This window comes from Poecilia reticulata, chromosome 17, assembly GCF_904066995.2.
Source record: "Poecilia reticulata chromosome 17, P_reticulata-male-v2, whole genome shotgun sequence".
NCBI classification, from domain to species: Eukaryota; Metazoa; Chordata; class Actinopteri; order Cyprinodontiformes; family Poeciliidae; genus Poecilia; species Poecilia reticulata.
In genome coordinates this window covers 486,859-512,626 of record NC_088846.1, presented here as the reverse complement: position 1 = coordinate 512,626, position 25,768 = coordinate 486,859, and the positions used below count along the sequence as shown (strand labels likewise).

Below are 25,768 nucleotides of genomic sequence, written 5' to 3'. Positions count from 1 at the left end.
GACGGAAGTAGTAAGTTTAGGGTTCATTTCAACCCACTAAGGATCAGGATCAACATAAAGCTGTTCCTGGTGTATCCCTGAAGAAAAAGATGGAGGTGAGGCAGACGAAGAGGACGTTTCAAACCAGGCCTGCACAATGTACCACAATTGCAAAGCCAATTTTCACATCATAAAGGACTGCTTGGAGTCCCGATCTCTAAGGGGGACTCAGTTAATTCTAGTTTGAAACTGATGAGCTAGTTTGAAACTAATGTAATATTCAGCCAGCCATACAGACTCTTATGGCAGCAGATGAATCGAAAACGACTGGAATATATGGCAAATGATATGATCATCAAAATATGTAATATCGTCACCGTAAGACTTTCTGGTGTCAAGCAGCTCCAACAATACGAACAAAATAAAGCAATATGTAGGAGTGTGTGTGTGTGTGTGTGTGTGTGTGTGTGTGTGTGTGTGTGTGTGTGTGTGTGTGTGTGTGTGTGTGCATGCATGCTGCAAGCCTGCACACTGCCTAGACCTGATTAGGTCAATAACCTCATGAGCATATTTTTAGAAAAACTCCCTGTGATATATTGATTTGCCTTTCTTTAAATGTACAAATTATTTGAAACCCCTAAGATTATAGAGCAGATGTCTGCATAACTGATATCTCCATTACAAAACAAGGTATTCGGTAGCTCCATAGTTTGATTTATTTTTGCAAACATGAATACAAATGTCAGAAAACATAGTATGCATTCAAAATAAGTAACACAAATCTAACTTAATATTTGAGGAAGGTGTTCTCATGTACTATTCAAAGTGTTAAACTGTTAAATCATTCACACTCCAGGCTCCTGCATCACACATCAGGAGAGTAGCGGTGCATCTCATCAAGTAAACTGTCGTCTTAACAAACATACGATGTGTGGTGCTGAAGTGTGCTGAGACAGGAGCGAGTACTAGAGTCCCACCCAGCTGTAGAATTATCATCGACATCTGGAACAAAGTCAAAGTGGATTGCTGGGCGTTGACCACATTCTATGAGGTTGTTTGATAAATAACAATATGTGTGTTCAAACAGGCGATTTGATTAAAGAACATTTTCAAATCCAACACCTTCTATAAATGAGATTCTAACCTCACAAGGATAATCTCGTACATCTTTGCTAACCAAAGTCTTACACCTTCTGAGGTTTCTATGATTTTAAATTCAAAATATTCATATTTTTACTAATAAACCAAATTAGGGTTAGTTTCTATTATTTGCAGCATTAGTTCTTCAGAGAATGTTTTCCAAGTCCAAGTAAAATTGTGATTACTTTCACTTTAACTGAATCAAATTGAATCATGAATCAAATCGGCTCCTTGTGAGTCAAATCAAATCGATTCTGGAAATATAAATCGTCTCCCAGGCCAGGACTGGTCTGTTCCCGTCACCAGCTGATTTCTTTTTTGTTTTGTTTTTTTTTCTTTAATCACTCTTCAGAAGCATGATTTTATAGAAAACTGAAAATAATCTAGGAATTGTTTAATATTATGTTGGACTACTACCTCCAGAGCAGCTAAATGCTCGTTCCACGTTGATCACATAAAAACTAAGTCTAGCTGAACAGGCTTGTAGAAAATCTGAATCAGCAGGTGAATCCTAAACAAAGAAATCAATAAACTAAAAGTCTGTTCATTATATCGTTATTTAAAATGTCTTAAACTTCTTCCATCCATCCATCTTCTTCCACTTATCCGGGGTCGGGTCGCGGGGGCAACAGCTCAAGTAGGGAGGCCCAGTCTTCCCTCTCCTCAGCCACTTCTTCCAGCTCCTCCGGGGGAATCCCAAGGCGTTCCCAGGCCAGCCGAGAAACATAGTCCCTCCAGCGTGTCCTGGGTCTTCCCAGGGGCCTCCTCCTGGTGGGACGTACCCGGAACACCTCACCAGGGAGGCCTGAGTCACCTCAACTGGCTCCTCTCGACATGAAGGAGCAGCGGCTCTACTCTGAGTCCCTCCTGGATAACCGAGCTTCTCTCTCTAAGGGAGAGCCCAGCCACCCTGCAGAGGAGGAAACCCATTTTGGCCATATTAAACTTCTTAAAAACTGATAATACTGCATGTTGCAGTAAAATAAAACAATTTCTCTTTTCAGGCAGGCAGTAATATTCTGAGATTTAAATAAAGTATTAACAGAACTATAACAAACCTGAGGGATCTGGAAGGTTGGTACAACAACAGCAGATCTTTAATGTATTGTGGTGCTAAACCATTCAGTGATTTATAAACTAACAGTATTTTAAAGTCTATTCTCTGATCTACAGGGAGCCAGTGTAGGGACTTTAGAGCTGGTGTTATGTCTCCATCTTCCTGGTTTTAGTGAGAACATCAGCAGCAGCTGGAGGATTGATTTGTTAGACAGACCTGTGAAGACGCTGCTGCAATAATAGATACGACTGAAGATAAATGCATGGATGAGCTTCTCTAGATCGTGCTGAAACATCAGTCCTCTAATCCTGGAAATGTTCTTCAGGTGACAGAAGGCCGACTTTGTGACTGTCTTTATGTGGCTCTGAAGGTTCAGGTCAGAGGTCAGAGGTCATCATTACTCCCAGGTTTCAGGCCTGATCGCTGGTTTTAGTAAGCAGCACACAGGACAGCACATGCTTTCATTTCATCCGACAGTAACCTGTGGTGGCACAGTCCTTCATCCACCAGTCTTGCATTGTGCTGACATTAGCACTAAAACCACAACCTTTGCAGCAAACCAAAGAAGCATAAACTTCCCCACACTTTCTCTTATGCCCACAAATGCCTGTGTGTTTCATTGGGCTGGCTCAGCACAAGCTAATATGCAAGTTTCCAAAACAAAGCACACATATCTAAGCAGGAAGGAGGGCAGCGCACATTATCCCCCACAGATTACCCTACTTCTTACCTTTCCCCCTCCATTCTCTCCTTGTTCCCTCTCCAGTGCACACTCTGTTCCTATAGGCTTCCCTGAACACTCCTCCTGTTACACCTTTGCCCAGACTCAAACCCACAGCTCTACAATACTTTTCTATTTTATCTTTCTGTTATTCTGGATTCCTTATTAACAGCATATTTATAAAATTACTGATATCTATGCCCTATAACCGCTCTTTCTTGCGTGCTCTCTTACCCCTAATCTTTATAACACACTTCTCCTCTTTTTTCCCCTAACCCTTCAAATCCAGGCAAACAAACATCTCGACACAAAACTGTCAAAAGGATTATGTGAGTCATAACTGGATTATATTTGCATTTGTGTCTTCCAGAAGCCTTAGATCGTTATGTTGTTCCCATTTCTGCTGCTGGTAGTTCTCCCAATTCTATGTAATGCACAAAGCTAATGCAGCAAAAAAGGCAAGATGAAGTAAGGTTCAGATTTTAAATATTATCTGCAATGGGGATGCAGTAAGAAAGAAATATGGCTTCAGAAATTCAAAAATATATATAGTTTTGGATATATGTTGACTGCAGGATGGTAATTTTATACGTTGCAATGTTGAAATGACAAACTAAAAGGTAAACCAGAATCCTTACCTTGAGGTAACTTCTAATGCACTGTTATTTATATATAAATAAAAAACAAACATAAAAAACAAATACAAACAATATCTTGGCATTTAACACCAAGTTATTAATTGCCTTAAATTGTCTATATACATTTTACCAATTATCAATTTAAATAATTACCGAGATGCCTTAAATTATCTATTTTTTGGCTTTGTGCTTTTTGTGACCATTACTTTAGATCTTCACATGTTGGATTCCACATATTAAAATACAATTTTAGCATGTTTTCAAACAACCTCACAGGTAGATAATTGGCATTTTTTCTTGTTTTTTGGAGGGAGGGTGGTCCAGAAAAACAAAATAGTATCCATACCCCAAGAAACAATTAAGGAATTCAACAACAGATATTAGGGATGCATCAATTTATCGATGCTGATTTTCTGAATTTTGGGAGAATGGTGATCAGCCGATACATGTGAAGCTGATCTTATCCTCCAATCTTATCTACCTCAAGAAAAGCCTAAAAATAAACCACTGTCATTTCTGTTCTCCTGTGAGAGAGATTTGACTGACTGACCGGCCCACCATGGCATTTGTAGTTCATAATAGTAGCCCACTTTTACCAACTCAGCAACTTTCTTGCTATATTTTGCAACATTTCAGTCAAAACATTTTGTATTGGCCAATATTGGAATCGGCAGGTCAAGCTTTTCAAAGATCGGTTATCAGCTAGAAAACTGCAATCGGTGCGCCCCTAAAAGGAAGGCAGACAGACACATAGCCACGCACTGGGCAACATGTTGAGATGTAAACGCCAGACATAATTCTTTGTTCAAAGATAAATCATTCTCACCACTCGCTCAAAGCTCAATCAAAAATTCTGCATAGATCAACCCTGAGTCTTCACTGAGGGTTGATGTAAATATCCATACAGCTCAGCCTGTGTCCAGTTTGAGTAAAGAAGGCATGTGTGATCTACGCTGAGGTAGACTTCAGACATCAAGCAGCAACAGTGTGCGAGACAAGGCGCAGAGGAGCCAGCGTTGTGATTGTTCAGCGTTCCTGGCTTTGTGGGTTTATACTTCAACTATAAACTAGAGGTGTACTGATCGATCAGCGACTGATCATAATCAGCCAATTTCCGTGAAAAAGTGTACCGTATTTTCCGCATTATCATGCGCACCGGATTATAAGGCGCACCTTCAATGAATGGCCTATTTTAAAACTTTTGTCATATATAGCTTCAGTTTGGGTTGCCAATTTGTTCCGTACTCTATTATTACACATCTACATTTGTAAAGAAGTGGTCCCCGAGTACTTTATATAGTAGTCTGCCCCAGTCATTGTTTCACTCACGGTGTTGCGATATTGTGCCCAACTGCTTTTTGGGTAAAACAGACCAACCGACACGCTGCCGCCACAGTCTCTGTCTCTATTTCTCCCCCCCAGCTTTAAATGTATAGGGGCTGGTCCCTTGGTAACCCTAGTCAAAGCTCCCCGGATGAATGTCTAAAGCCACTTTGTTGACATAAAGAATGTCAACAAAACAGTCCGACTCGGGTCGGTGAGGAGAGCCTTCCATTCCTGGGCCGGACGATGGTCACCCTTCTCCGTTCGGACACAGCATGTTGGTGGAGAACGTGGTGCTGAATGACCTGCAGACGACTTAATTATCAGGTCGGTAGGTAGATAGGTCAGTCAAACTTTATTAACAAACCAGCGTTCTGACAACTATCCCAGCATGCACCGCGCGCTGCTTCTTCTACGGGGAAAATGAAGTCAGCGGCTGCTTACCGTAGTTGTTAGACCTGTTGTGGCTCAATATTGGTCCATATATAAGGCGCAACTGATTATAAGGCGCACTGTCGCCCGCGGTGTATTGGTTCCACCTGTGAGATGCAGAACCTGGAGAGTTGTTTGTTAGAGCGACGTGGAGAAAACAAAAACAGAAACAGAAACATTGCTTCTTCAAAAGGCGGATTTGGCATGAACTGGTATGTGAATGGTTCGGATGGAAATGGAGATAGGAAATGAGAAAGACGGAGATTTTGAAGGGTAGACGCCAGTGGGAAGAGGGAGGGAGAGAGTTCGTGGAAGAAATAAAATGGATGAAGGAAAGGGATTTGGTGATAGCCAAGGCAGTAAACGGGAACTTGAAGGAAGTAGCTCAAAAGAAGAAAGGATAGTGAGGACGAAAGTGGTGAGGGAGGAATATAAAGTAATATTAAAACTTAAAAACGAGGAAGCACAGGATAAAATCAGCCCCATTGTGGTGTCAAGAGAAATTAAAAAGACAATTGGAGATGTTGACATAGTAAAGATTTTGAGAGACAGAAACCTAATGGTGGTACGTAAAGATATAGAACAAAAGAATAAGGCTTTAAATGTGGATAATATTTGCAAAAGATCTGTGCTGGAGAAAAAAATCATGGGAGAAAATAAAAAAATTAGGGGAGTGATTTATGGGATCCCTCTAGATGAAGATCTTGATCAAATTAAGAGAAGTGTTGCAGGAGCAAAAGTGAATAACTTGAAAAGATTGTCAAAAACAGTGAATGGAGAAAGAGTGGGAAGTTTGTCAATACTTATTGAGTTTGAAGAAAAAGAGTTACCAAAAAACATCAAAATAGGATACCTCAATTATCAGGTCAGGCCCTATGTACCTCCACCACTTAGGTGCTTCAAATGCCAAAGATATGGACACATAGCAGCAGTTTGTAAAGAGAAGCAGAGATGTCCAAAATGTGGAGAAGATCATAAATTAGAAGAATGTAAAGAAGAAGCACAAGAAAAATGTTGTAACTGTGGAGGGAATCAGAGTCACGTCTGGAGGATGTGAAGGAAAAGAGCAAAAGAAATCGTACAGATTAAAACAACTAAAAACATAAGCAGTTAAAAATGTGAAGGAACAGAAAACAAGAGAGATTAAACAAACAGTGAGTCAAACTACACAGCAAAGCAAAGTACAGACTGAAGATGATGTCACAATACCAGTGGAAAAACTAATAATATTCATAGCTTATGTCATCAACTGCACTGACCAAGCCAAACACAAAACTGAGAAGATTAAAATAATAGTGAGAGGAGCTGAAAAGTTTTTGGGCTTTAAAGAAGGATCATGGGAAAACATAAATAAAAAGTTGGAGGATGATGGGAGACCAGGACCATCAGGTGAATATGGTTCATGTTAATATTACAATGGATGCTGGAAGTTTAATCGCTAACGGACAGGAACTTAAAGGTTATATAGATGAGCTCGAAGAACAACCGGAAATTATTTCTGTACAGGAAACATGGTTAAAAACAACATTAGATTTTGTGATTAAAAGATATGATAGTGTAAGAAGAGATCGACCAGAAGGAGGTGGATGTGGAATATTTATAAAACAAGGGATACAATATCAGGTGTTAGGAAAAGGGAAAGAACTAGAATATGTGGTAATTGAGATATGGGAACAAGAAGGTAAATTTAAAATAATAAATTTTTATAATCCATGTAAAACATTATCAATTGAAATAATGGAGGAGTTAACTGAATATTTGGAAGGAAAAGTAATTTGGTGTGGAGATTTTAATGCAAATAGTACTTTGTTGGGTAAATGTAATGATAAAAACGGACAAGTTATAGAAGAATTCATGGAAATGAAAAATCTAGTATGTAATAATGATGGAAGGAGAACAAGAATCAATATAAGAACGTGGATGGAATCAGTTATTTATTTAACAATTGTTTCAAATGTTTTAGATGGTATGTGTTAATGGTTGATAAAATATCTACAATAGGCAGTGATCATTACCCCATAACAGTAAGAGTAGGACTAGATTTAAATAAGAATATAAAGCTTGGGAAAAAGTTCAATTTTAATAAGGCAGACTGGATTAAATTTAGATATTTGAGTCAAATAAACTTAGAAAAAGTAGATATGAGTATGGATATAAATGATGCAAATTTAATAATTTGTAAGATAATAATGGAAGCAGCAGATAATTCTATAAAGAAATTAGGGAGTAAGAATGATAAGAAAATGGTGCCATGGTGGACAAATGAGTGCAATCCTTTACACGGATCAGTCGTCCTGGTCCCTTAGCAGAAAAACAGCCCCAAAGCATGATGTTTTCACCCCCATGCTTCACAGTAGGCATGGTGTTCTTTGGATGCAATTCAGCATTCATTCTCCTCCAAACACGACGAGTAGAGTTTTGACCAAAAAGTTCTACTTTGGTTTCATCTGACCATATGATATTCTCTCAGTCATCTTCTGGATCATCCAAATGCTCTCTAGCAAACTTGAGACGGGCCTTGACATGTACTGTCTTAAGCAGGGGGAACGTCTGGCACTGCAGGTTTGAGTCCCTGGCGGCGTAGTGTGTTACTGATGGTAGCCTTTGTTACTTTGGTCCCAGCTCTCTGCAGGTCATTCACTAGGTTCCCCCGTGTGGTTCTGGATTTTTGCTCACCGTTCTTGTGATCATTTTGACCCCACGGGGTGAGATCTTGGTGGAGCCCCAGATCGAGGGAGATTATCAGTGGTCTTGTTCCATTTTCTAATAATTGATCCCACAGTTGATTTCTTTACACCAAGCTGTTTACCTATTGCAGATTCAGTATTCCCAGCTAGGTGCAGGTTTATCATTTTGTTTCGGGTGTCCTTTGACAGCTCTCTAGTTTTGGCCATGGTGGAGTTTAGAGTGTGACTGTTTGAGGTTGTGACCAGGTGTGTTTTATACTGATAACGAGTTCAAATAGGTGCCATTAATACAGGTAACAAGTGGAGGACAGAGGAGCCTCTTACAGAAGAAGTTACACGGCTGTGAGAGCCTGAAATCTTGCTTGTTTGTAGCTGACCAAATACTTATTTTCCACCATATATTGCCAATAAATTCTTTAAAAATCAGAAAATGTGATTTTCTGGATTTTTTTTCTCCTTTTGTCTCATAGTTGAGGTTTATATCTATGATGAAAATTACAGGCCTCTCTCATCTTTTTAAGTGGGAGAACTTGCACAATTGGTGGCTGACTAAATACTTTTTTGCCCCACTGTATAGTAAGTGTGTTAGTGAATGAAGGCATGAAGATTGTAGGAGAAAGACGAAATGGAAGTAGTGCTGGAAGTTGTATGTGTTTTTACGTGTGAATGTGTGATAGAATTTAAGGTAGAATATATGTGTATATATAGATAAGGATAAATATTTAAACCATCACGAACCACACTCCATACCAGTAAGTGGCGGTAATGCTACTAACAGTTTGTTGCCAACCGCCATAAAACCGACAAGAAGAAGAAGAAGGCGCACTGTTGGCTTTTGAGGAAATTGAAGGTTTTAGGTGCACCTTATAGTGCGGAAAATACGGTATGACCGGTGATCCCCGATCACTGTCTCTTTTCGGCGATCACCAAAACCGATCACATTGATCTCACTTCCCAGCCTGCGTGTACAGCTCATCTCCCCTTTCCTTCACACTGCGCAAACGCGCAGCAACAAATCTTGTCGTGTGGAACTATAACGCTCTGAGAGTGAATGGGGACGTGTGCATGTTGTGGCGGAGAATTACTTCGGGGGTGAAGCACGTCGCAATGCATCAACACAACGAATCTGATATGGCATTTAAAAAACAAGGACTATTCGGAGTTTGGCTGCATCGAGGCTCACTGCAGGAAAAAAAGGACATCCGGAGTGGCCAGACAGCAGGTAAAGCAGAACTCACCCGGATTAGCATGACGCCCAGAAAGCTAAACAAATAACCAGAAAAATAATTCAAGTCTTCGAGCTGGCGGTGTAAGATGCTGGTTCTCCTCTCGCTGTTGGACCGCTGCTACGAGCTACTGGTAGTTATATTTCACAGGCATGGCGCCGCTCAACCTCCACCAGACAGTGAACTCTTACGCCGAACGTTTGCTTAAAGCTGCAGCACGTAACTTAAAAAAAATAAAAGATTTTAGATATGTATTAAAATATGTCTAACTTAGGTTAATGTATCGTCAGATTATTATTCCATTTTGCCAGATAACATAGTATAATTTACCTAAAGTGAAAAAATGAACAGCCATTCCAGTGATCGGCAGAGATCGGCCTCACAGATGATCGGAATCGGCAGCAAGAAACATGATCAGAGCATCCCCATCTTTTAGAAATAATTCTACTGCCCCGGTGAAACGCTCAGCGCAACACTGCAAAAGTAGGCTGCTTAATTTTTTTTTTCTAAAAACAAAAACAAGCCTGGAGTGGGGGAGACGCAAGTAAAGCCTGGCAGGCCACCACGTTTATAATATACTGGGGGAAACGCTGAAATAGCCTTCATTTTTTGTGACTTGTCCTGCCACAAGTTCAGCCACTTTAAGCCAATGGGACGTCAACATTTTAAAGGCCTGTGTTTTTACCCTTTGTTCCCTTTTCGGAGAACCGATTTCTGGAGTTTTGCTGACAAGGACTGTGCCTGCAAGTCAAAACAGAACTGTTGGTTCACCCTTATTTTGCTGTCTTCTTCTCTATTCCTCACTATACCTGAAACCAGCTTCCATCAGCAACCAACTTCCCATGACGTGTTGCTGCTGTGCTCTAGCATTGCTGAAAATCCAATGACCTCAACAGCAAAACTTTACTGACTAAGCAAAAGACATGTTGAATATCATTTGGTGAATAAAAGAGCTAGAGCTACCAGTACATACAAATAATATATATATATATAAAACTTTAAAGATCTCATCAATAGCAAAATGTCAGAGTTTTGTTTTTTAGTATTAAGTACTAGTAGTCATTAGACTACGTAGGTTTGTAAACTTGAATGTTTAAACTGTATGTTTTCTTCCTCCTTTTTTAAATTTGTAGATAAAATCTGCTACTGAAGAACCATAATTTTTCCAGAACCTCTTAGGCTGCCGAATAGAAAAATAAAAGATGAAAAAAATAAAATATCTGAAAGAATTGATTGCCAATGAACAGAGAGGTGTTCATACAGAAATACTTTCTGTGGTTGCTCCAAGAAAAGCATTAACTCACAACAGCCGTCAGAATTAACCCTGCCTATTGACATTGCTTTTTCACGTTGCACTTTATATAATGCGTTATGCGCCCTGCTTTTCTGTCATCACATCCTCGCCTTCATAGAACTAGGGGTTGCACCAATTATTCGACTAGTCGATTCTTTTCTCTGCAATGACTTTTTTCTGGGCCAGTCGTCTAGTCGCAATCACGTGACAAACCAGATTTTTCCAAGGAAATGAAAGTAGATGGACAAGGTGAGTTCGCCAGAAAGCTGAAATTGTATAAAAATGTAAATAATTTAACAAAGAGAAACTGTAAATTACAGCATAGGCTCCCGCAATAGGGGCATTGCGCGGCGAGGTGGTTAGCGCTGCGCCCCGCATATAGAGACTTTAGCCCGCAGTAGTCAGGAGTCCGACTCGCGTCCTCCATTCGCTGGACCCAGGCTTCTATCTGCTTTCTCTGTCCCCTTACAGTCAGATTGCTGTCAAATAAACTAGTGCCGAAAAAATCCTTAAAAAAAAAAGACTACCGGAGTAATGTGCGACAATTTGGCATGATGTCAGGCTTTTTTATCCCTCAACTGATCAGCGTCACCGGTCCCTGATACTGAAGCTTCTAACCTGGCAGCTTTACGCTCTTATAAAAATATGATTTGACTGCATCTGTACACTAAGTCCAAGCTTCATCTGTAGGGTCTGACAGAGGTGATCTCTGCCGCTGTCTGCATGTCGGTTCATAGAGCCGAACCGACTGAGTCAGCAGAGCTTCCTGCTGCGCATCGGGCGGAGGAGCAGCAGGAGGCTTCCTTGAATTCAACTGTAACCAAACGGGATCCGTTCATAATACGTTTGGTTTGTCATGTTCCAAAAGCGCCATTGTGGCCAGTGTGATAATTTGACTCCTATACGAGTAGCTATCCAGAGATCATCAGTATCAGCCGGCAGTGGCGCAACTACACATTATTCAGGTGGATGCGAAAAAGTAGATCGGCGCCCCCACCCTCTAAACCCCCCACCAAGGGAAGGAACGTCAGGGTGAAGGAGCGACGCTCAGCTACCAGCTTTTCTGTCATGGACCCTCTGACCATCACCAGTGGCGGCTGAACGACAGAGGCAGAGGGAGCGGAAAACAAACCAGCAACACGCAGATTGCAGGGCAAACATCTACCATCGCCACCACCAAAATATAGTTTTTATAAAAAACTTTTTTTATATATATAAAAAAAAGTTACATACTGCTGCTTTAGGAGTTCTATTTAGTGGAATGAAGAGGATATAAATCCACCCCACATCTTAGTCTTTTCTCCACTGAACTTTATACTTGACATGATATAGTCAGACCGGGTCTTGCCCTCCTCCCGGTGGGACATGCGCATCATGACCAGATGCCCGAGCCTCAACTGGCTCCTCTCGACGTGGAGGAGCAGCGGCTCTACTCTGAGTCCCTCCCGGATGACAGAGCTTCTCTCTCTAAGGGAGAGCCCAGCCACCCTGCAGAGGAGGAAACCCATTTCGGCCGCTTGTATCCGTGATCTGATTCTTTATTCATGACCCAAAGCTCATGATCATAGATGAGGGTGGGAACGTAGATCGACCGGTAAATCAAGAGCTTCGCTTTTTGGCTCAGCTCTCTCTTCACCACGCCGGACCGGTACAGCGCCTATGTACTGGATTTTCTAAACCTGGGAACATCTAAGTGACAGGAACAACTAAATTTAATGATCTGGATGGGAGACCAAATACTTCTGACAATAATATAGAGTCAAATATTGTTTGTACCCAAGCTGTCCTTTGCGGCTGTGATACTACGTACAAGCTTTCCTCTTGCTGTAGCAGATTCCACGATGAAGATTGTTGTATTTAGGATGTCGGTACGTTGTGTTCATGAATTTAAAACAGATGGGGTTTTTGAGTTTCTGACAGGACTTCACCATTTAGGGATGGTCAAGCTAGAAGACAGTCACTAATCGATTTAACGCAATTTTTGTAGGATTTTATTTTCTGATACTTAAATAAAAATGTCTCTGTTTTGATGAACTATGGGCTTAGTTACAGAAAAGCTACAATTAAATATAAATTTTAGTTTGAGTTCATCAAACTAAAACTCTGTACTGTCAATACTCCTTTTCATTTCCTTTCACATGCATTGCTATGAGCTTCAGAATGATGAACAGAAAACAAAAGAGACTGTTTTATTCCAGCCTTGGTAAAAATTTTCAACTAAATATTAAGGAATCTAACACTAACATCTAATCAGCAACGCTGTCTCAGCAGACAGTCTGGTGAGTCAGTTCAGATGACCATCAGGCATTCATATTTTTAAAGTTAATGTCTGAGAGTCATGTGAGATACACGTCGGCTTTAAAAAAACTGTTTGCATCACATTTTTATAAGCACACTCTCCAATGGTGTCATGTTCTGGACTAAACCAGAGTAGATTTCTGCAATTCAAACACAGAAAAACAAAGGGTAGAACACCCATAGTTAAAGTTCAGCACATTTACAATGAATTCAATTAACAGTTAACATCCCAGGATAAATAGAAACAAAAAAACAATGTTTCTGCATGCATTCCTTTATGACAGCCCTGACTTCACCCTGCGAATCAAACAGTCCTGCAGTGTGTCTAACCACGCATAGCTGCAACAAGAACACACAGGAGAAACGGCCCCCAGGAGCACAGCTTTGAAAAGCTCACAGGCCCACGTCTCCACAGCTTCACAGAACTCAGGGTGAACACACAGAAGGCTAGAATTACAACTGAGTGCAACAACATCCTACATCTGGTTTGTCTCCAAACACAGCAGGGAATGGACAAACAGACTGGGTGAAACTTCAGAGGCGAGGAGCTTCACAAAAGCAGAAACGATGGGAATGCTTCTGATTTCCACAGCTACAAACAGGCCTACACTCGGGTGTTGACCTCAACGCTCCACAGCGCCTGGCCCACAGCAGGACGCCTGCATCTTCACGATAATAAATTTTGCTGAGCGATTAATTGTTTCAAAAATTATTGCAATAAACGATAATATTGTTTGAAGACCATTTTAAACTGATATAATGGCAATGACATAAAAATGCAAGCGATATCCTGCCAAAAATGAATACACTTTATTTTCAAAAGAACACTAAACACTGGAACTGGTAAACTAAATAAACAAAACAACCAAAAACAGAAAAAAAATGGACTCTCTGTCTCTGTTAACAAAAAAATGCACTTGAATAAAAAATAAACACAGCTTAATTATTTCTACATAAAACAAAAGTGGAAATAAAAACTACATTCAACCAAAAGAGTACAGTTTATGAAGTCTGTATACTATATTGCCCTTCAATAATCATTAGATTTAGATAGAGAAGATGATCACATTGACTACCTGATGCAATAGTTCACTTCTTTATGCTAAGGAAATGAGGAAGTGAGGGTCAGTGGAGAGCACTGGAGCCGAGCCGTTTTTCATCCAGTGTCATCAATAGAAAGAGGAAAAAGTCCGGAAGAAATGATAAAGCCAATAACTTAAAATGAGGTCGATAATTTTCATTTATCATGCAATTAATAGATTTATTGTTTATCGCGACAGGCCTATTAATAACATGTATTCATATGAATAACCTCTTCAGATTTTCATCATGTTACTACCACAAGCTTCTTGTTGGGAGTTTATGTCAGTCTAACAGAAAGTGGATGCATAACTAAGAGAGAAAATTGATACAAGTTTCTTTTTTTATCTTAAAAATTGTGTTTAGTTTGTACTTAGTTAGCCTGAGTCAATAGTTTTCTGTTTCTTGATGTTCTAAAACCATATAAGATCACTTATATTAATAGATCTTTTAAGGCACTCTGATCTAACATGGACTTAAGACAAAGACTTTTTTTTATTTCTCCCAGAGGACCTTTCCACTAGAAGAGAAGCGTTTATGCCTTTTTGGCTCTCCAGAGCCGAGCTAAGATAAAATGTATTCTAAAAATGTGCTAGGCTGCTGAAGTTCCTCATAATAACTATGGAAAAAGACCTTTGGCTGCATGCCCAATGCGACTGTGCAAAAAGCACAGACGCAAATAACATGTCAAGAGTGGAAATAGAGAAAAATTACAATAACATGATTAAACCATGAAAGAAAGAAATTACATAGAGGGAGAACATGGTGTTTGAAGTGACTCATTGCTAATATCTCTAATGATGTGAGAGACTGTTAGAAATGGATTGGGTCACTGAAAGAATGTTCTGCAGTCACACTGAGAAAAACACTGTTTCTACTTTGCAGAACACTGCAACTACTGTGACCAAAGGCTGCAGTCACTGCAGCGTTCAGGCAGACCACCCTGAAGTGGATACATGACACCTGCACTGCAATGCTGCTTAATGTAATTCAATAGGGTGTTTATACACATACATATTGAACTGTGATTCTGAAAATTAACGGCCTTAAAATTGTATAACACTCAGAAATACACAAGCCCTGTTTTGGTAAGGGATGATACGAACAAATCTGTTCGATAGGTCAGTCCTTTGAGGATGTTGCAGTGTCGTGGTTCAGCTTTCAAGAGACATTTTGAAGCAGAAAGTTAAATTAGAAAAAAGCTAAAGGGACTGGGCAAAATTTTGATGAGTTGCGATGACTGGTCAGAAAAGAAGGAAGCATAAGAAACACTAAGGTGATTGGTCAAATTTGAGGAAAGGCTGAGATGACTGATGTTATCAGAAAATGGCAAAGAACAAGAATATTTTTTCCACTCTGACTGGCTGCTGTTAGGCCTACAGATTTTATCTTGAATGTTCATTAAATTTTTCTTAAGACGCCTGTGAAAATAATTTCTATTCCCATGACTTTTTTGTTCTCTGGGAAATTATTTTTGATGATAAATACAGAAACAAGCATAAAAATCAAAACATCTACAATAGTGATAGTAATATTAATGATAAAATAATAGTCAGTGCAAAGTAGCCTACAAATTCTTTGGTGGGGGCGGTGAGGGACCTGGATAAAGGCTGGGGGGGCGCTGGGCTGAAAAAGGTTGAGAAACACTAATATAAGGACTGAAATATGATAAGTTAAATCAGTGGTGTGCTGATAAGAGGCATGATAGGGGGCAGCATATCCAGCAGCACAGTGGGCACCTTATGAACTCATTCAATAAGGAAAGAAATTAAACTGAAGAAAACAAACAGTGTGCTTCATAACTCTTGGTTTGGAAATCCCAGTTGTAGTGATGGGTCCGGCAACACCGATGCGTCGGCACATGTGTGAAGCCCAGAGACCAAAATCCGTGTCGGTGCGCGTATTGGTTTCAGCAAGTCACGTGACCGATACAGGAACTGTTTTGAAATGACATTAACGCGCCAAACTGTGTTTCTAAGGAAGCAAATCTGTCAACGGAATGCATTTGCCAAATGAATTCTTGATCTTTTACGGTACAGCGTCAACTATGGAGCAGCTTCAAAGGAAATGTTTCCGCAGTGGGACCATTTTGATCTTATATTGGAAAATAAATTTGTTTTCATTTTGTTGTTTCATCTGGTTCTTGTCAGTTTCTACTTGATCTGAATCCAAATTCAGCTCAAATTGACTCTTAGTCTACTTTCATATTATGTTCTGCAGGTTAAGTGTCGCATCTGTTTAACTAAACTATCTTATTTAAATAAATCCACCTTTTCAATGCTGAGGCATTATGAGGCCAGGCATGAGAATAAAGTCCCAGATACACCCAGATAAACTTAGAAATACAGCCATTCTACAAATTACTCAGTTGATTTTTATAAATTATTTCATATACCGGTAAATGTATTGTTTACTTCATTTTTTTCTACTGCAGGAGAAATTGTGTCCAAAAAGCATAACAGACTAAATTTCAAAATGTTGGAAAAACGTTTTTTTTTTTATGAAAATTTGTGGGAAAAAAATACAACAGTCTACAAACATCCTCATTCCAAACATTCACTTAAATTTTCACTTTATGGTACATGTTCACATTATGTATTGACTTTATCTAAGAATATCAGATATGTTTTAAATTTAACTGAAGATATGACATAATACCATATATAATATACAATAAAATACAAAGACTTAAATCTTATTGTATGGACCAAGTCATCAAATCACTACGTTGCCTGTAGGGATTTTTAATGTCCAGCAGGTGTCAGTATTCAGTGACACAGTATCGACACAGAATCAATACAGTTTTGCTTTGGGTCGAAACGCTTCATGACGCCTCATCTACCCACCACTATCCAGTTGAGCTCTCACAGCCCTGGTCAAACCCAGCAGCAATGGATTCCCTGCCACATGATAGGGAGCTAACAGCAACATCTACGTTTCCCAGCAGCCTCTCAGTGAAAAGCTAAAGCTCTGGAATGTTCCACAGCTAAAAACATGCAGTCTTAACTGCAGCATTTTAACATACAGTTATCTGAAACTGATGTAAACACCTGGCAGCTGTAGAGTCAGAGTAACCTTTTAACTGGACCCATCTGACTTTTCTGACTGAAAGTTAAATGAAGTCTGAAGTGGAGCAGCCAGAGTCTCCACTAGAATCAATAACAGAATGTGTGGAGACAGCTCCAGACTTGGGTTATGGTAAAGAGGCCTCATAACCTCAAACACTTGAGGTTATGATGATTGATCAAAATACCAATGGAGACATGCTAAAAGTTGGTCAGCAAGGATAACACATATTCAAGCATTCTACTGATCATTAATGGTGTAAATAACTTTCAAAGTGCAATTTTTTGTTAAAAATGTTTTTAAAAATAAGAAAATATTTCAATATAATATCTCATTTATTATGCCTTACAATGCTTTGGGAGTTATCCGCCTCATTTCCAAACTTCTTCACTGAATTAAATGTGATTTAAATCATTATGAATATTGGGCATAACTGTCTTATTAAAGCTAGCTGTAATATTATATTCTATTTTCCCATCGCTTCTCTTAATTAATATGGTCTCAGTCTAAAAAAGATATTTTAAGATATGGAATTACTTTTCTCCCTACAATAGTTTCTGGTATTTCTTATGATTTCATGATAGAAATATAATAATTCTACACAGTCCTTCAGGCCATCAGCAGATCACTCCATAAAGATCAGCACAAAAACGGCTCTAAATTTAAACCAACCCACTGTCAAAAAAGGACCAATACGCTACAATATTTACATCCGCATAATAACTGCAACAAATCATATTTTGAAACATTAACTCAGCCAGGTAGACGTGGTTATAACTGTAGGATGACTATTCTTAATTGATTGTTTTTTCTCCACTGTATCTTTATCTACATTCCTATTTGAACGTAATTACTGCTATTTACCTCTCAAAGCCATGTTAACTACATAGTGTTCAGTCACACGATGCATTGTTGAATTGTACGTATTTAGAATCAATTGCAGCAAGCTCAGCTCACTGCATACTTTAACGTACAAATCTGCCAACAGCAACTGTGTGAAAATGGTATTTGTTGTAAGAAGCAGGTTTGGTTTCTATTTCATGTTTCTCTATCACAGGACGCCAGTCTAGTCCATTCTGAACCTGAGCAGTGGGTGTTCACAGAGATGGAGATCTGCTCAAGTTAACAAGGGAAGCTTCTTCTTTGGCACTGATCAGTCCTAGTCTCTAAAAAACTGTGTGCACAAAGAGCAAAGAAATGTTAGTTAACGTCACGGTTCTCATCCCATCGTCTATGCTGCCATTGCTTCATGTTCTTAAACTGTCTATTGACTGCAAATATAATTGCACTTAGTAAACATCCATCCATCCATTTTCTTACAAACAGAGAGATTCCAGCAGCTGATGAACGAATTTATGACCCTGCAGATACGGGACTAACACCAAAAAACACAAAAAAAATAATTACAATCCATCATCTCTGGATAAGAGCTGATGACAGCTGAACAACGACTAGTGTTTTTGTGGAATTTTTGTACCATTAAGTACACTGTGTCCTAAAATGACAGTTCATCACCCAAAGAAATAAAACAGAAAATCACAATTAGAAATTATTCAAAACTCGGACGTAGCTTTAAAGTAAGGTATTTTTCGAACTATAAGCAGCAACTTTTTTCCTAAGCTTTGAACCATGTGGCTTGTAGCCCGGTGTGGCTTTTCTGTGGATTTTTCTTCAACCACCAGGGGGCTCTTTAGCAGGAAGTGAATCATTGGAAGTCAAAATTGGAAATCAAAGAAGAAAGTGCTGCTCTTCAGCCCTCTGCTGCGTCCTTGTGGAAAAACAGAGAGCGGCAGAGATACCAGCGGCTTATAGCCCAGCGCAGCTTATATATGCAGGTTTCCAGTGGTTTTTTTTGTTTGTGTGGTTTTTTTTACTTTGTGGGTGCCGCTTATGGTGAGGTGCGCTCACTTGGTAGATCTGAGCCTCTATTGCCCTGAGATCAAAGTGGGGAACACCCCCAAAGGTGGTGGTGAATGACCGAGTTAAGATCCTGTGGGACTTCCAGATCCAGACAGACAAGATGGTGATGGAGAACCAACCGGACATTGTGGTGGTGGATAAACAACAGAAGCAGGGGCAGATCTACTGGGCTGGCATGAGGTGGCAGTTGCCACCCCAGCTGGCGACTATGAATTCAATAAATAGTTAAGGGAAATCGGATATTAAGCGCACAAATCTCTTTTTTCCGACAACATTGAATGCAACACAATGTAACCTGTGTTACATTGTAACACCTACTGCTGAGTAGCGGGAAGTGCGAGAGAAGGACAGAGCGCGAGGCAGCAGCATTAATATGGATGAATATAAATTACTGGACTGGACATTATGTGACTTATCGTGCGCCATACATGCGGCGTTGCTGTCCATTGAGTCAACATTATGGGTGGTCAGGAAATACCACAGTCACGCAAAAAATCTGAAAAATGGACGCAATATTTAGCAGTTAATTCAACCCTAAGAATGAGATAACAAGGGCTTCAGATTTAACAGGTGAGGAAAAAGTTTTAACTTAAAGAAAACATTGAACAAGTGAGCAGTGGGTCAGTTATTCTAGCCTAACTGTTGCTAGCCTTCTATTGACTTTGATAACCTTAACATGTGCTGCGCACTAAGCACTAAAACAGGTCAACCCGCACACCAAGTCATAAGTTGAGCAGCTGTTTAAATGAGCTAATCAACCACCGCTGTGCTCAGGCGAAAACTTATTAATAATGACAATATAGACATTAAGCCTGACAGCATAACGTAACAGACTGAATGTTCTGGTTTGGTGTTTTTGCTACTTATTGTGTGGGAAATGTTTGTTTTTTGGTGTTGATTCCCCTGATCGGTAATCTCTGCTCTATCTGCTCGTTGAGCTGTCTGTCGGTTGCCATGGCAACGGGTCCATGTAAAGCTCCTACAGCATATTTAAAATAAAACGATTGACCAATATAAGAGAAATTTGCCCCTTTTTGCATCTTGACAGAACTAACAGAAACAAAATTGCTTATAGATTTGTATCACGGAGAATTGATCAAACATCAGTTTTCTCCTCTTTATTTTAAGTCGTATTTAATAGATATATCTGATAAATGAAGGCGCTACGAATATTTTTGTGACAGATTTCTGCTCGTCCAGCATTGGGATAAAATGGTTTTCTGGACACAACTCAATGAATCACATAGTGACTAATAGGCGCTGTCCAATCCAGTAATACATATCAATTAGCAGGAGTATGAAAGACATAAAAATAAACTATACTATATTAAGAAATTATATTTAATCTTCAGTGCTACATGAAGCTCATTTTGAAACAATGCAAGTTAAAAACAATATTTTTGCAACAAGTAAGTCAAGTAAATTAAGTCCAATGTTAGGTCTGTGTGAGCTAAATGTGAGAATGAGACGTTGTGCGTGTGTATATATATATATATATATATATATATATATATATATATATATATATATATATATCAGTGAGGTGCGGTGAGGTTCTTTGCTGGTGAGACACTCACTTATATAGACATGTTGTTGGACGTATGAAACTTTCGCGCAGGTACACAACGCTGGGGGGCAAAAAGACTAATCTTTTACTTGTCATCCATAGCCGCGTTAACTCAGTGAAACTTAGAAATGTAGGTATTAATTTCGTGCTATGATCCACAGCAAAGTGATGTGTATTCGCCAAGCTACACGCAGACTCGTTGCCATAGCAACTGATAACAATGCCACTTCATGTTTTAGGATTTAACACCAAAAAACATTCAAGAATTTTGCACACAGAACAGAACATTCAGTCTGTTGTTATAGTACGTTTTAGGCTTAATGTTTTATTAATAATTGCTGTGGTAGATTAGCTACCGCTTCTACTTTACTGAATTATTTAGACATAAACTGTAGCCCACAAAACGCACATTTCATAAAAATAAAAATAAACAAAAACATCTCATTGCTGTCTTACCTTTACTTATCCATGAAATCCATGCACCCCTAATTCTGCACAAAAATATCCGTTCATCCAAAGCCAAGTCTATCCTCGGCATCTTTTCTACTCCGTTTGAGAATCATCAAACTGTCTTGAAGTAAAACCTTCAGCTCCGGTGTTGGTCTTCCTTTAGTTATCATCTCCTGCTTCAATTGAAAATCCACTTTAGAAAACTGTTTAAGTGTAGAAATGTAATCTTTCATGTTGACGTCGGAAGAAAGAAGAAAACAAATATATCGTTGTACTTTTACTTATTTACTGTGTGGCTAGCTCCATGGCTAGCTCACTGTGTCTTACTCTGCAGTTGTGAAGTCACAATATCTGGGATCATGAGCGCCCCCAGCGGTGAGACAGGAGAACTTCCTGCCTCACCTCGAGTCTGTTCTCTGCCGTTTCTTATCGCTCCTCCGCACACAAAACATGATACACACACAGTTAGTGACAAAAAACACTGTACATTATATACATAAGCTAAATTATGGAAAATCAGTCCATAAATTAAATGTTTTTTAGCCATTTTATTGCCGGCGTACAGACTGGACGAACATGCTGTCATATAATGGCAGCCAGTGCAGTTAGCGAGAGGTTGCGCAATCCCAGGTGAGGCTCAGCTCACTGCTGCCTCACCGGCTTCGCTTCTGAGCATTTGAATGGGAAAATCCAGCGATTTTTAAGAAAAAATAATCAGAACTGATTAAGATAAGTAAAAAATAGATACTTTATAGTACAAACCACAGGCTGAAAATAGCAATATAAATTATTTTATATTATTTTTCCATAATGACAGGTGAGGCATCATGGAAAGGTAAGACAGCAATGAGATGTTTTTTTGTTTTTTTTTTATGAAATGTGCGTTTTGTGGGCTACAGTTTATGTCGAATAAACTCACCTGCTTCCCCTGACCGCACATCACTGATATACATATATGTACTGGCATATGCTGCTACCCCTGAAAAAATTCCTGCCCCCCTCTTGCCACCCCATAAATATTTTTCTAGATTCGCCCCTGAACAGAGGAAAGCCGTTGTGGTGGATGTAGCAATACCAAGTGATTATAACATCAGGAAAAAGGAGAAACTGGAGAAATACCAGGGCCTCAGGGAGGAACTGGAAAAGGCCTGGAAGGTGAAGACCACAGTGGTGCCTGTGGTCATCGGGGCCCTCGGGACAGTCACCCCCAAACTGGAGCAGTGGCTACAACAGATCCCAGGACCAACATCAGACATCTCAGTCCAGAAATGTGCAGTTCTAGGCACAGCCAAGATACTGGAGGAGAACCTCAAGATCCCAGGCCTCTGGTAGAGGACCTGAGCTCAGAGGATGAGAGAGAGAGAGAGAGAGAGAGAGAGAGAGAGAGAGAGAGAGAGAGAGAGACCATGAGCAGAGGGTGAGAAGGGAATTTATATATATGCCTATTTTTTTATGCAAAATGTATATAGTTTTTGTAACATTGGCCTAATTACTGCTCAACACTTGTCCTTTCAGCAAATGGCTTTTTCCTTTTTTGAGTCTTAGTTCAAGATTCATCACATTAATCGTTTCAGCTCCAATTTAATGATGTTTTTGACCACTCAAATTTTGACATCAACTTACTTTGTTTATTTATTTAGCTGCAAACTAAATACAAGCAACAGATCCATTTAGTAAACAACAAGTTTACCTAGTTAAAAACCAGTTCAACTGATTAAGGTACAGTATCATGGCCAGGCTTCGGTTTACTCTAAGAACATGTTTCTAGCCATGTGAGGCTTGTGGACAAGTTGGGGCAAAGTAAAGGCAGGAGGTTTGCTGTCATCCAAGAGGCACTAATGGGTCAAAGGTTGCAGATGGAGTCATCAGCACCTCTGTGACCTGATGTTTAAACAGCAGCATGATCGACAGCTGCCTCAGCTGTTTCAGTACTGACCCGGGGTCAAAGGGCGCAAAGATTAACTCAACTAATACACGCTGAGTCAGCCGGACATCTTGTTGTCCCATAAACACATTCCAACCGGCCAGATATGGCACACAAACACAACAACCCTCAGCCGGTTCCATGGAGGCGCGGAGGAACCAGCGGAGCAACGAAACAAACCCATCTGTCTGGTTTGCTAGCTAACAGCGGTCTGTTGTCTCATTAGCTACTCAAGCACTTCCTCTCTTCCTGTTGTTTCATTGTGGGGGAGCAGCCTAATGGTAGCCATGTTCCACCACCCGTTCTAAAATTAAATAAATGGCATAAAGCTGAACAGGCATCCAGATCTCCACTGATCTAACTAGGCTAACCTTTTAAGCTCACTCACCTCATACTGGATGTACTGTTTCCTCCACTCCGGCGTGATGTGAGCTGAGAGATGCTCTGTGAATTTCATTTCGACAGCCTGCTGTTTCTCCCCCTCTCCTGCTTTTACTGACAAAAATCAGCTGGTTGTGCTCGACAGCAGAGCTCAGCTGGTTGTGCTACTGAACTGACGGCTTTCCACACAGACTTCAACACGAGCGGCTGCTGCTGCTGAATCGGTCAGAGATGCCCTTGTCTTCTCTCTATCCCCGCTCACAACACATTTTTGTCATTTTTCATCTCTAAACGAAGTGTCTGCTGAGTCACACTGTAATTTTGCTGGAAGTGCAGCATCAACGTCGTTAACACGGCACTAAGGTTCCGATAAACAAGCTGACAGTGTTGGTGTTAGCTAAGTCCTGCTACCCCGCTTCTCTACCTTCTTTCTCTCTGACGCTCGTTCATCCTCTGCCTCTCTCCGCCTCCTCTGCCATGCTGCCTTCACATGCAGTGGGAAAATTAGCTAACAACAACAACCTGTCGGTGGATATCTACTTTCCGTTTCGATGCCAAATTTAGTGTATGGCAGAACAAATGCTTGCACAGGTTTAATTGAATTTGCTTAGGTAAATTTAACTTTGCATAGTGTTCTTCATTTTTTTGTTCCTATGTTGCAAACACATAGTGTTGTTTGCTCTACGTATTTAATTAGTTAAAATTCTGGCAACGTTTACGGATTATCTCTCCTGAAAGTAGAGTTGTCCTGCTAATCCTAAACGTGTTTTTAAAATATATTTAGCTTTCATTTGAGTATTCCGAGGTTACGCGACCACAACGAAAGTGACGTCGCCCAGCGACTTTTGGGAGAAAATGACATAGATGTAGATTGTTTCTTTTGTGAGGTGGAAAATGCATGTGGAAACTTTCCACTGCATATTGTATGTACCTGCCCCTCTCTGCGGCCAAAATAACCAAATAAAACATAGAAATTAAACAACCACGATCAGTAAATGTTTAAATTTAACTATGGAAGCCCCTTTCCAATATATATATATATATATATATATATATATATATATATATATATATATATATATATATATATGTAATATATAGTCCCCTGTGAGACGGAGCTTTAACTCCCATCTCCGGCAGAACTTCGAACACGTTCTCGGGGAGGTGGGGGACATTGAGTCTGAGTGGACCGGAGGGTGTGCTCCAATTATAGGGGGGTCACACTCTTAAGCCTCCCTGGTAAGGTCTATTCAGGGATCCTGGAGAGGAGGGTCCATCGGATAGTCGAACCTCGGATTCAGGAAGAGCAGTGTGGTTTTCATCCTGGTCGTGGAACACTGGACCAGCTCTACACCCTCAGCAGGGTCCTGGAGGGTGCATGGGAGTTCGCCCAACCAGTCTACATGTGTTTTGTGGACTTGGAGAAGGCGTTCGACCGTGTCCCCAGGGAGGCCTTGTGGGGGGTCCTCCGAGAGTATGGGGTACCGGGCCCTTTGATACGGGCTGTCAGGTCTCTGTATGACCGGTGTCAGAGTCTGGTCCGCATTGCCGGCAGTAAGTCGGGCTCGTTTCCGGTGAGAGTTGGACTCCGCCAAGGCTGCACTTTGTCACTGATTCTGTTCATTATTTTCATGGACAGAATTTCTAGGCGCAGCCGAGGTGTTGAGGGGATCCGTTTTGGTGGCCTTAGGCACTGTACCGGTCCGTTGTGGTAAAGAGAGAGCTGAGCCAAAAAGCGAAGCTCTCGATTTACCGGTCGATCTACGTTCCCACCCTCATCTATGGTCATGAGCTTTGGGTCATGACCGAAAGAACGAGATCACGGGTACAAGCGGCCGAAATGAGTTTCCTCCTCCGCAGGGTGGGTGGGCTCTCCCTTAGAGATAGGGTGAGAAGCTCGGTCATCCGGGAGGGACTCAGAGTAGAGCCGCTGCTCCTCCACGATGAGAGGAGCCAGTTGAAGCTCGGGCATCTGGTCAGGATGCCTCCTGGACGCCTCCCTGGTGAGGTGTTCCAGACACGTTCCACAGGGAGGAGGCCTCGGGGAAGACCCAGGACACGCTGGAGGGACTATGTCTCTCAGCTGGCCTGGGAACGCCTTGGGATTCCTGGAGGAGCTGGAAGAAGTGGCTGGGGAGAGGGAAGTCTGGGCCTCCCTTCTGAAGCTGCTGCCCCCGCGACCCGACCCCGGATAAGTGGAAAAAACTGGATGGATGGATGGATGGATGGATGGATGGATGGATGGATGGATGGATGGATGGATGGATGGATGGATGGATGGATGGATGGATGGATGGATGGATGGATGGATGGATGGATGGATGGATGGATGGATGGATGGATGGATGGATGGATGGATGGAATTTTAGATCTTTATGTTTGAAGCCTGAAAAATGGCAAAAGGTTGAAAAGTTCAAGGGGCCGAATACTTTCGCAAGGCACTGTATGTGTTATGTCAATAATAGTCATCAGTCACGTTTATTTGTATATCACAATCCAATTCAAAGTGCTTTACATCATAAAAGACAAAAGATACAAAGTTACGTAACACAGTAAACATTTGTAAAGTGCCATTGTTACAAATC

At 40.5% G+C, this 25,768-nt stretch overlaps 1 protein-coding gene across 2 annotated transcripts in view; it reads right to left on the bottom strand.

Annotated features, from left to right (window-relative positions):
- The window catches only part of LOC103479245 (solute carrier family 53 member 1-like), a 55,534-nt gene extending 31,887 nt beyond the window's left edge, over positions 1-23,647 (bottom strand). Inside the window, exons 1-2 of one of the 2 annotated variants that reach the window (XM_081598817.1) lie at positions 23,191-23,647; positions 21,998-22,215 (exon numbers count right to left, since the gene is read on the bottom strand). Coding sequence is in view for 1 of the 2 variants with exons in the window: in XM_008433570.3 (XP_008431792.1) it covers positions 23,191-23,259 (69 nt within the window). In the remaining variant the exon portion in view is untranslated. The remainder of the gene's footprint in view (positions 1-21,997; positions 22,216-23,190) is intronic. The other variant, XM_008433570.3, reaches the window with a different exon arrangement.
- Positions 23,648-25,768: the final 2,121 nt, after the last annotated feature.